Raw genomic sequence first — 12,500 nt, 5'->3', positions numbered from 1 at the left:
GGAGCGGAGACCGGCCGGGGAGAGTTACTCTACAGTACATACATGGCCACTCAGCTTGAAGCCTGACCTCATACGACTCTAATGAATATCACATTACACGGCTCGACAGATTTATTTATGTGATTTAAGGGCCGAATGGTGCTTGCTATTGCAATGCTTATCATGATATATTTCGTTTTGAAATGAAACGTCTTAATTTATCTATGTTGTGTCTTTTAAGGTTGTTAGCACTGGCTTAGTATCATGTTTTTGAAGAGATATTAAATCACATTTTAAAAAGCACAACGTTTATTCACTAATAAAACACATATAAATTACCAGAGCCTTCCCATTTTCCTACAAACACAGCAAGCTAACCTAACGTATACACGTACACACAGACGCACAGACACACAGACACACAGACACACACACACACAGACACACACACAGACACACACACACACACACACACACACACACACACACACACACACACACACACACACAGACACACACACAGACACACACACACACACACACTATGTGTTCACCTCAGGCGACGCTTGTTCTTGGCTAGGTGCGTCACCATGATCACATATGTACAGCATGTACACACACACATCCACCACGCATGCACACACACGCACGCAGGCATACACACACACGCGCATGCACGCATACACACACACACACACTCACTCACCTGAGGCGACACTTGTTCTTGGCGACGCGCGTTAGCATGTAGCGGTTGAGTGTGTAGAAGTAATCGTGGTACGGCACGTCGTGCGTGATCACCTCCGCGTCGATGATGTAGCACTCGCTCTCCGAACTGGCCTTGTACAGTGTCTGCAAGAGGATGGCAAAGATGAACGGGTGAAGAAAAAAGAAGAGAGAGAGAGAGGGAAGGGTGGAGAGGGGGAGAGAGAGAGAGAGAGAGAGAGAGAGAGAGAGAGACAGAGAGAGAGAGAGAGAGAGAGAGAGAGAGAGAGAGAGAGAGAGAGAGAGAGAGAGAGAGAGAGAGAGAGAGAGAGAGAGAGAGAGAAAGAGGGAGAGAAAGAGGGAGGGGTGGAGAGGGGGAGGAAGGACACCCGCGGAGGACGAAGGAAGAGGTAGACAGAGGAGGAAGAGGAGGGAGAAGAGGACGAGGAGGAGGGTGGGACACAATAGAGGACAAGGAGGGAGAGAGAGAGAGAGAGAGAGAGGGGAAGAAGAGGGGTAGGAAGGACACCCACGGAGGAAGAGGAGGAGGAGGAGGAGGAGGAGGAGGAGGAGGAGGAGGAGGATGAGGATGAGGAGGTGACACAACAGAGGAGCAGGAAGGAAGTCAAGTTTCCTTGCATATTTCCCTGAATTGGTCATTGTACAGTAACAATTCCAGAGAACCATGGGACAGGGTTGGCTTTTGTGGGGATTGTTTGTGGCTTACACTGCAGCTACAGACAAAACAGGACCTTGTGTAAGTAACTGTGAACTGGCAACCCCAAGTGATATGGGGCAAATCCATTGGTTAGCTGACATTTGTGTGACATAAGTGACTCTGTATCTGCATCAAGTAAAAGATAAAACTGAATATGAAAAATGTTCTGTCTTCAGTTCTGTCAGAGGCAGATAAACCCAAGCCAGAGGGCCGCATGTAATCGGATGAGTAATTTCATCTGGCCCACAGGACCTTTGCAAGAAAGACAACTTTCAAATCCAAAGGGATACTGTCAACCAACAGTCTTAAAATTGCAACCACACAGTCCATACAGTAAGCTGCTATATGCATCTAAATACATTTCATTACTTCATTATCCATTATTTCTTATTATAGACACAGGCAAGTGGCCTCCGACTTCTGGCCCTTTGTCGGTACTCGAAATCCAATATGCCTTGATCCAAAATAATTGCCTGGCCACCCCTGATCTAAACTACAGTATGCGTGTAAGTCTGTTTCTGTGAGGGTGATAATGCTTGTGTGAGTGAGTCACGAGCGTAGTTAGTTACCTGTGTCTCTGTAACAGTGGCTGTCTTAGGAGCCAGGGGGTTGGACAGCGAGATGGTGTACATGATCTCTCTCGTCTGGTTCCCAGCGTCCTCTTTCCTCCAGGGGTGATACACCACATCTGTTAAAAGTGTGTGTGTGTGTGTGTGTGTGTGTGTGAGAGAGATAGAGAGCGAGAGAGAGTGGAAGAAAGAAGGAGAAAATGTTGTTTGTCAGGGCCAGAGACTACAAACGAGATCCTGAGTCCATCCAATTTCTTTTCTTTTTTTCTTTCTTCCTTTTTACCAAATAGTCAACTGAATCTTTCGTTCCCCAAAGCAGGCCGGCTGATTGCACTGTACTGTACACAGTTTCCAGCTTTGGGAAATCATGAGAATCAAGCCCCTGCCTGTGCTGTGCTCGCGAGCGAGGCCTAATCTCTCTGATTCAATCAGTGCTTTGGGTACAGGAGCCGCCACAGCTGCAGACCACTGCTGCACTGCACTGCAGACCAGAGAGCCTCAAACTGGGGGTCAGCTCGGGACAATTCAGGGGGAGCTCCAGAGGTTGGCTCAGAAGAAGCCAACAGAAAGTCAATCATATGGTTGTATTGGGCCTACGAAGTTATTTTCTTTCGTGAGGCCCACTATACTGTATGAAGCAGACATTTAATAGATCAGGACTGTCTACCATATCTCACTGTTAAAACATGGCGTTATAAATTTGTTGTTACCAGAATGTATTGGCAGAGGACGCGCTCAACTTCTTGGAAAACCGAAAAGCTTTTGGGTGCAAGATAAAAAGCGTCAACTTAAGGAAGAAGAAATCCGCACTCACAAACTGCGTCTCATTATTTATTTATATTACCACCATGTCCAAAAAGCAAACGCGTTTCGGCTAACAAGCCTTCATCAGTGCGTGGTACCACCGGAGTACCACGCACTGATGAAGGCTTGTTAGCCGAAACGCGTTTGCTTTTTGGACATGGTGGTAATATAAATAAATATTGTTACCAGAATGGCAATCACTGAGTCGTATAGTGCATTACTACAGGCCCTGTGTTATGTCATAGTAGACTAGTACTATGGTAATTAACCTCTTAATGGCTATTACAGCTCAGTGTGGTACAACGTGCATTATGGGGCTAGGAGGGCCCAGCGTTTCACACGGATCCAGAGAGGACTATGGCATAAGGCCCAAAATAAGCTTCTTCTACGGGTCATGACATTTCAAATGGGCCCACAGAGGACGATAATGTGGTTGAGGCGGCAGCCATCCTAAATGATTTTCTTTCTTCTACTTTTTTAAATATTGAGAAGACAGGAAATTGTTGGGAGCGATAGATATGAGATAGAATTGGGCAATGACCCAGGCCGGATTCAAACCTGGGCCCCCATGGGCAAGCAGTAACATGAATGGTAAGTGCATACTGTATTACCGCAGTGCACCACAGCAAACCCGCCCGCTCTAAATTATATTCTATCAGGAACTCCGTGCTGATACGTTTCTACGGAGCGCCCCCTGGGTGTGAAAAGTCAACTCAACGGTGAAACACCTGGCTTGTTTTCTTTTTACAAATGTGTGGTACATTGCTGATTTCGCTCCAACAATGCGTGCACGGCACAACTACGTCACATCTGTGCACAAACAGTGAAGGGGTCTATATCGGTACATTTCTACAGAGCGCCCCCTGGCTGTGGGAAGTCAACTCACCGGTGAAGCGCCGCTGCTCCATGAAGTCGCTCATGAACGTGGACTCGCTGAAGAGCATGTCGTACATCTTGTCCACGCTGAACTTGTACACCTCGTTGATGTACTGCCGACCGTTCAGGTCGTCGTGGAACGCCTGCACTTCCCCTGCTGGAGGCAGACAGAGGGTCACACACACACACACACACACACACACAGGCAGGCAGGCAGGCACGCACACACACACACACACACACACACACACACACACACACACACACACACACACACACACACACACACACGCACACACGCACACGCACACATGAAGGCAAACACAGGCAGGCAGGCAGGCACGCAATCACACACACACACACACACACACACACACACACACACACACACACACACACACACACACACACACACACACACACACACACACACACACACACACACACACAACACACACACACACACACACACACACACACACACACACACACACACACAAACACACAGACACACACACACGCACACACACGCACCAACGCACGCACAAACACACGCACACACACGCGTCAACGCACGCACACACACACACACACACACACACACACACACACACACACACACACACACACACACACACACACACACACACACACACACACACACACAAACACACACAGGAACATTAGTATCACAAAAAGGCAGTCAGGACTTTTATTACGGTATTGTCTGGTGAAATTGCTGTCACACAAGAGGAATTACAAAATAACCCCTATTGTTCACTCCGAGAAAACACACTTCTGCAGAGCACGAGACTCTGAGACTCGGAGACTAGGAGACTCGGAGACTCGGCAGAGAGAATAGTTTGTGTGTGTTTCTGGATGTATGAAAAATGTCAGTGCATGTGTTCACTGGTTTGTGTTTTTGTACATGATTGTCTCCTGTATGGTGAATGTACCGTATATGTAGATATTTAAATGGTATTCTGTGCGTGTACACAGGGACTGGGTGTCTGTATGTACAGGTAGGTGATTTCTTCTTATTGTATGTGCGTATATGTGTGTGTGTGTGTGTGTGTGTGTGTGTGTGTGTGTGTGTGTGTGTGTGCGTGCGTGCGTGCGTGCGTGCGTGCGTGCGTGCGTGCGTGCGTGCGTGCGTGCGTGCGTGCGTGCGTGCGTGTGTGTGTGTGTGGAATAAATATGTGTCTCGGTATGTGTGTGCTTCATCCCCTCGTCTAGTGTCTCGGAGGAGAACTCAGTGGCGGTATCCTTGTTGTAAGATGCTTTTGTATGCACTGTATGTGTTTGTTGTACATGCATGTTAAATGTGTCTGTGTATGTGTACGCATATCTGCGTTATGTCGTACCCTCATCGTGCGTCTCGGAGGAGTCGCTCAGCTCCGTGGGGATGTCCTCGTTGTCGTTGAAGTCGAGCGACGGCGAGGGTACGATCATGCCGGCGCCCATCTCTCCCCCGGACGAGCCCCCTCCTCCCCTCTCGTCGCCTGGCAACGGGATACCCAGCAGCTCCCCGTCCGGCAGGCAGTCCGTGTACTCCTCGGGAGCCATGTCGATCTGCACACAGGCCAACAGAGGGCGGCAGTTATAACACTGCCCCGAGAGCAGCATTTGTAAACACGCAAGGAAAGAGAACAGGGGACAGATAGATACAGTAGATAGGTGGATAGAGGTCAAGATGTGGGTGATGATGATGATGATACATAGGGTAATGGGGCGCTTTGGGCCGAAAAATGTACATTATTTGCGCCAATGCAAGGACAATTTATCTTTCCGCTGTAAAATCAGCCCTGAGCCCTGTTTTGCAGAGAGCACATATCAGTTTCCACAGGGTATGGATTTGTCGAAACATTAATCAGTATATTGTCACATGTATCATCATCTTTATGAAATACTTTATGAAGAAAATGAATGTATTAGCATGCAGAATAATTTACATGAAGAAAAGTTAGTAGAGACTGAGCAAAGAGGAGTTGAGAAAATATTCACCTCTCTGCTACTGTATGTTAGAATGGTCAGAGTTCCAAAGCAAAGGGCATTTTTATGCATTTAAATGATGAACAGTTCAAAGACCATGCAGATGTGCATTAGATGATAATATTTCATGCAGATGAAATATTAAATGCAATGCAGTACTACTAAGTCATTTTCATTTTCGTTTACCCATACTGGTATTAAAAAAGGGTGTGTCAATATATCAGAATAAACTTAAAATTCAGTGTAAAATTCTGCAGGTGGCCTGTTTAATTTAAACCCTAAAGCTCTTATATTTACTCAATATTAAGTAGAATTAACTCTGAAAGTGTTAAGAGTTAAATTAATACTATTTTTGAGTGGGACCAAATGCTATGTAAAATAGTGCTCATTTCAACTTAAGAGTTAAGTTAACGCTGGTATTTCACTCCGTAGTAGCTGAGTTTATTCAGAGCTGTTAAACGTTGATAAGCCACTGCAATGAAAAATAGTTGTAAATAAAAACACAAAACAACTACTTAAGTTGCTGTTTCAAATCTGACACAATGGCCACCATTGTTATGTGTCAAAATGGCCGCCATGTGTGCGGTGTTACTGTGTTAAGTGTTTTGAGGGCTCCACTCACCGAGAGCGCTGCCTCATGGCTGCTGGTGTTGGTGGGGTGGAGTAGGGCACTGTTGGGGAGGGTCTTCTTGTGCGTTAGTGGGGGGCTGCCTTCTGCCTTGGCCTCCCCGCTACTTTTGGACGAGTTGTCGTTGATCTCGTTCTCCTCCGCCGGGATCTCCTCACAATACCTGACGGCCATGAACACGTGAGCCAGTTAGTCATGTAAGTCAGTGTTTATAGAGGCAGGCAAACTGCTTTGGAAAATCTGGAGTCCTTGGTTCTTTCTGACTGTTCTCTCAACACAGGTGATTTCACCAATTAGCAGTTCTACTGACAGATCAGAGAGAGAGAGAGAGAGAGAGAGAGAGAGAGAGAGAGAGAGAGAGGGAGAGAGAGAGAGAGAGAGAGAGAGAGAGAGAGAGAGAGAGAGAGAGAGAGAGAGAGAGAGAGAGAGAGGGAGAGACTTTATTAATTAATAAAGGGGGAAATTGAGTGGCACCTGATCATACACACAACACATAACAGGAAGACAGGACAAATACATAATAAATAAGAGCTAAGAAATATATAAAAACAGTCCATCATAAAAACACACAAAGAATCTCAACAACATTATAAAACCATTAAAAAGTCACTGGGCCTGCTAACCCTGTCACGCAGAGCCTCTATTATAAGCTAATAAGGTCATTACCAAGTCGTTATTTGTTGTACTTAAGACTCTGTGTAATGTCATAATTTAATTTCGTAGGAGCAGCAGACAGGGAGTCGGCTCGCCAAAAGGCTAATTTGCTGCAACAAACATGGCAAGTTAGTGGATAGGCTCTGAAGAAGGCACTTGTTCATAACCGGGCACACGGGCACACGGACACACCAGTGCCGACCAGATTAAGCGACAGAGAACTCACTGGGCTGAGTAGCAAGAGCGGTATGAGCAATAGAAGCCACAGAGTATGTCTGTTAAAAGCAGAACACATGCAAGCATTCTGACATTCCAAATGGCTGTGGCGACTGTCGCCAAACTGCATCATTATAGCTCATTGGAATAATATTTGTTGAATTCCAACTACGCTCAAGTTGCTCAAGTCGCTCAAATTGCCCAAATCGCCCTTGTCTTTTCTGGTCTATTCGTCGCATCTGGTCTATTCGTGCAATAACTTGTCATCACAGCACAATAAAGGCCTTTTAATTTCATCTAGCAGTGTGCCTTGAAGAATCTCTGGCCAGACTTGCACCGTAGTAACTACTGAAGTTACGCTTGACAAAAGTTCTAAGAAAAGTGGCACCTCTGTCTATTTTCCACCTCTTAACACTGAGCGCAGTCTATTTATTTATTTGTATGAATTGAGATAGGCTCTGCCAATATTTAGTGTACGGTTTATTACCCGTGTTAATATCAGACATATCAGAGTTACATATTAACTTATAGGGAAAGGAAGACTTGATAAGCTAGAGTAAACAAATGATTATTTACAGTGTACACATACTGTACGCCATCACACAGACGTACACGTATGTGAGGCATATTGATTTGAATTTTTTGATCCAATTTTGTGCTACACTAATTCAATAGATGACGATATTTGTGTCATAAAAGAACAACTATATTCCATCATTTATGGCATCACAAACAATTAGTGAGTTACTCTGCAACCGTTGAAGAACAGACGGTTGATTATTGATATAATACTACAACAGCGCTGTGGTGCTTGTGTGGTGCCTCACCCCATGGTGTTGAAGTCGTTGTCGGGCGGGACGTAGTCCTCATCGTCACTCGTCAGGCCCAGCTCGTTGCCATAGCACTGATGAACGAAGTGCCACAGCTCTTTGGGACACAGCGGCTATGCAGAGAAACACACACAACGTCCATTATAGCACAACTTACGCTGCAAGGAACTAGACTGCCAGGAAACATAGCTTAAAGAATGATTACGTTTTTGCGTTAGGATCTATAGTAGCAAAATATGGCACAGTTTTGGTAAGATATGAATAGTTACATGAAATGTGAGCATTTTCCAGTTTTGGCTGTGAAACTCACAGAATTGTTTTTACAACTACCTTAGCTACCTATGTGGTGAGATTGTAAATGATGCAATGTCTGTTTCTGTGAGGCTAATCATTAGCTCATTATCATAGTGTCACATCATAGTGTAATCATTAGTGTCACAGTAGCTAGACAGAGAAAGGCACACAGCATCCACAGCCCAACTCACGCCACCAGGAACTAGGCCATCAGGAACATCGTTTACTATGAATGATTAACTAAATTTATATTGCTGTGTTTGAACAATTTATTAAATTCAGTTAATAATATATTAATATATTTGTATGAATATGGTTTATAGACCTGTTTTATAGTACTGTATGAAAATGACTGGTAAGACTCGGTTAAATGAAAAGAATGCTTAGCACAATTTACAGAACTCAGTTGATAGAACCGTTTGCTCTTAAAGGGCCAATATTATACTTTTTTGATGACTTAGGATGTGTATGGGCTATAAAAAATAAGTTCAAGTTTTTCAAAAAAGTTGGATATTCTAACTCCTTTATAACACAGTTCCTCACCTTCTCCAGCAGGGCATTTTGCCAGAGCCTGAACATCATCATGTAGGTTCTGTCCCGTGCCCCGAAAGAGGTGAAAAAGTGCTGAGGACAAAAAGAAGGACACACTTAGACACGTAGAAATTATTGAGGAGTGCTTTTTAGACAACTCTACAGTCACAGTTTTGCTAACAGTTTACAGAAATATTACTACAAGTGACGAGAGCCAACTCTGGAGTCACAGTATTGCTAACAGTTTACAGAAATATCACTACAAGTGAGTAGAGCCAACGCTGCAGTCACAGTATTGCTAACAGTTTTCAGAAACATCACTAAAAGTGACTAGAGCCATCTTTAGTCACATTTTTGTGAACAGTTTGCAGAAATATCAGTGAAAGTGACTAGATTACATGATGGTCTTTGTGGCTAGAGCAAGACCAGCTACACTGCAGAATAATGTGCCAGGGTGAATACACAATGAGTTTGTGGAGAGAGGCATAGTGAGTGGCTCCTTACCTTTTCAGAATCCGTGCACACCTGAATGGCATTGGGGATCAGACGCGCTGTCTTCTCCTTCGTCATGGAGCACACGTCCTTTAGACGCACTGTCAGCTGCACACACACACAGACACAGACACACACGCGCACACACAGACACACAGACACACAGACACACACAGACACACACACACACACACACACACACACACACACACACACACACACACAGACACACACGCGCACACACAGACACACACACACACACACACACACACACACACACACACACACACAAATGCACAACATACTGTAAATAATGTACCAGCAATAGAAATATGAGGAGGGGAAAAATATTTTTGGGAATAATGGACAACTAATAAATCAGTAGGCAATACTGATTTATACTGAAATACTGAACTGAACATGGTTAGTTAATTTCCAACATGGTAAGAAATTGAGAATCTGGAGGTTGAGAGAAGTCATACCAGCGTCTCCCAGCGAAATATGTTGCTATAGAAACAGATCCAGTTTTCCGAGAGGTAGAGTCGACCCTGCAGAAGGATGTCTCGCTGCAGAGCGCAGGAGTAGTCTGAGAATCAAACACACACACACACGCACACACACACACACACACACACACACACACACACACACACACACACACACACACACACACACACACACACACACACACACACACACACACACACACACACACACACACACACACACACACACACACAAATGAACGCACGCACGCATGCATGTACACCCACACATGCACGCACACACAGACACGCAAAGAGGAAATAGATAGATTAGGGTGGGATATTGAGGGCGGAGTGACGAAATCCCAGACCATCTCTAAATATTTACCCACTGTCTTCATAAATATTTGTGCCTTCAATTCTCATCCCATTTAGATAACAGAATAAATAGTGTTGTTCTCCGCCAAGCACCCAACCTGTACCACCCACCACCCCTTTTGTCACAGCATACATATACTGAAGACTTTTTGGTTACTTGTGTATTTTATTACCATCCCATAATACTATCATTTCATCTTTTGGCGGAAGTTGGCGCAGTATTTTATTGCCCATGTTACATTTATTAGGTGCAGTGTAGCAAAGTATGTAAGCGTATGAAACATTATATATTTAGGGTTAGGTGTGTACAGTTTACGTACCTAAAATAACATTTTGATATGTATAGATAAATATAAAAACACAATTTAAAGGGGATGTCTTGTAGGAGGCTCAGTCGGCTAAGGAGCCATGCCATACATCTGGGGACAGGGGTTTGAGTCCAGCCTCAGATCATTTCCCAATCCTTTACCCATGTCTCTTTCCCACTAACTTCCTGTCACTCTCTCACATTATCCTGTCCAAAAACGGAGCAAAAACCCAAACAATATAGGCCTAAAAGATAAAATAGTGTTAGAAATCTTCAGTTTTATTCTGTTTCAGACTTGCAACAGTTTTTATCTTTTACCTGACATGACTCAAGACATAATGAACGTCATACAAATGTAAAAACTATAAAGTGTTCAAACATTTTCATCACTATTCTACCAGGTTGACCACTTGCCCAGGTGCTCCCCGTCTCCTTACCCACAATGAGGCGCTCCGTGTCGGGCAGTTGCTTGAAGAGCTTCCTGAAGTCCTCATTCCGCTGCTTGTACGTGGGGCTCAAGACCTAATGAATCAGGAAGAGACAAGAGATGCTGAGAGACAGGTGGAAGGGGATGGGGGTAGGGGGGTGATCATTACATCTCATACCCTGGCCATGCCCACACCATAGACAAATATGCACAGTACATTCAGCACATGTCTATGATGCCCCTTCCACACGTACACACATACACATACACACACCACCATCATTTACACACACACCATCATTTACTATGTCATTCACGTGATCTTTGGCCAAATCTTAACACATACCCATACATGTAGTACGTACATGCACACAGTCAAACCCCAAACAAGGCACCCGTAAATAAAGCAGAAATGTAGATAGGTGCTGCTCACACATGTAGTGGGCTCCTTTTAAAATTGGAGCAGCTTAAACTGCCAAAGTAATAACTAGTGCATGCAGGAGACAAGTGAAAGAGGCCGAGTGGACTGCAACAGCTAGGGCAAGCAATAGGCAGGCAAACGAAACAAACAAACAAACAAACCAATAAACAAACAAACAAATCAAACCAACGAGTCAAGTCAACCCCAATGCAATGGGGTAGATGATGGGGGGAAAGTGGAAAGGGGGGGAAGTACAGATGCCCCAAAGGGTCAAATTTGATCTCTTCAAATGTGATACTGCAAGAGTGCTGCCTGGCTTGGCATGTTGCTGGACATCAGCACAGCAGTCCTTCACATTCCACAGGCTCAGTACACACTCACGCAAACACACGTACGGACACACGCACACACACACGCACGCACGCACGCACGCACGCACGCAGGCAGGCAGGCAGGCACACACACACACACACACACACACACACACACACACACACACACACACACACACACACACACACACACACACACACACACACACACACACACACACACACACACACACACACACACACACACACACACACACACACACACACTTCCTTAGCATGGAAGCCCACCATGGAATGAAGCCAGTCAGCCGGCATACAGTAGAGTGCTGCTCATCTAGCCCAGCCAGGTCACCATAGACATGGAGGGACATCCCCATGCTGCCCCGTCTGGGTGTGTCTCTATATTTAAACACTGGCATTAGCCAAAGCACATGGCCAGGCTATTTGATATACTTGTTGAATAATTACCAAAACAGATGCAAAGATATCTTTGCATAGTCAGCATGTTCATTACCGATGTTGGACAAAAAATAAAATAAATAGTTTACGCAATGATACTGGTCCATCGATATCCTGAGGCTATTTGATATACTGGGTCAATAATTGCCAAATTTGCAAATAGAGTATATAGTCTCTTTGCATGTCCATGGTCATTACCAATCTGAAGTTGAGCACTTGTAAATGCATGTTAAAAACGTTAATAAAATAATGTATTGTTACTAGCGCACCAACATTGTGAGACTATTCAATACATTGGTCAATATTCCCACACGATATCTTTGCATGATCATTACCAGTCTCAACCTTAGCACTCTTCACCAAAAGATATGAAAAACGATAGAGAAGAAAAGTATGCTTCACTATG

General features: G+C 44.6%; 1 protein-coding gene across 3 annotated transcripts in view; it reads right to left on the bottom strand.

The window, feature by feature from the left end:
• Nucleotides 1-12,500, bottom strand: part of gramd1bb (GRAM domain containing 1Bb) — a 155,649-nt gene that overhangs the window by 10,765 nt on the left and 132,384 nt on the right. For 2 of the 3 annotated variants that reach the window (XM_063205525.1, XM_063205524.1), the window contains 10 exons: nt 10,893-10,977; nt 9,768-9,871; nt 9,298-9,393; nt 8,806-8,886; nt 7,966-8,081; nt 6,263-6,431; nt 5,013-5,220; nt 3,659-3,805; nt 1,969-2,087; nt 686-828 (listed from right to left, as the gene is read on the bottom strand). In XM_063205525.1, coding sequence (XP_063061595.1) covers nt 686-828; nt 1,969-2,087; nt 3,659-3,805; nt 5,013-5,220; nt 6,263-6,431; nt 7,966-8,081; nt 8,806-8,886; nt 9,298-9,393; nt 9,768-9,871; nt 10,893-10,977 — 1,268 coding nt within the window. The remainder of the gene's footprint in view (nt 1-685; nt 829-1,968; nt 2,088-3,658; nt 3,806-5,012; nt 5,221-6,262; nt 6,432-7,965; nt 8,082-8,805; nt 8,887-9,297; nt 9,394-9,767; nt 9,872-10,892; nt 10,978-12,500) is intronic. The other variant, XM_063205526.1, reaches the window with a different exon arrangement.

Source organism: Engraulis encrasicolus, chromosome 8, assembly GCF_034702125.1.
Source record: "Engraulis encrasicolus isolate BLACKSEA-1 chromosome 8, IST_EnEncr_1.0, whole genome shotgun sequence".
NCBI classification, from domain to species: domain Eukaryota; kingdom Metazoa; phylum Chordata; class Actinopteri; order Clupeiformes; family Engraulidae; genus Engraulis; species Engraulis encrasicolus.
This window is presented reverse-complemented; position numbering and strand designations above follow the sequence as displayed.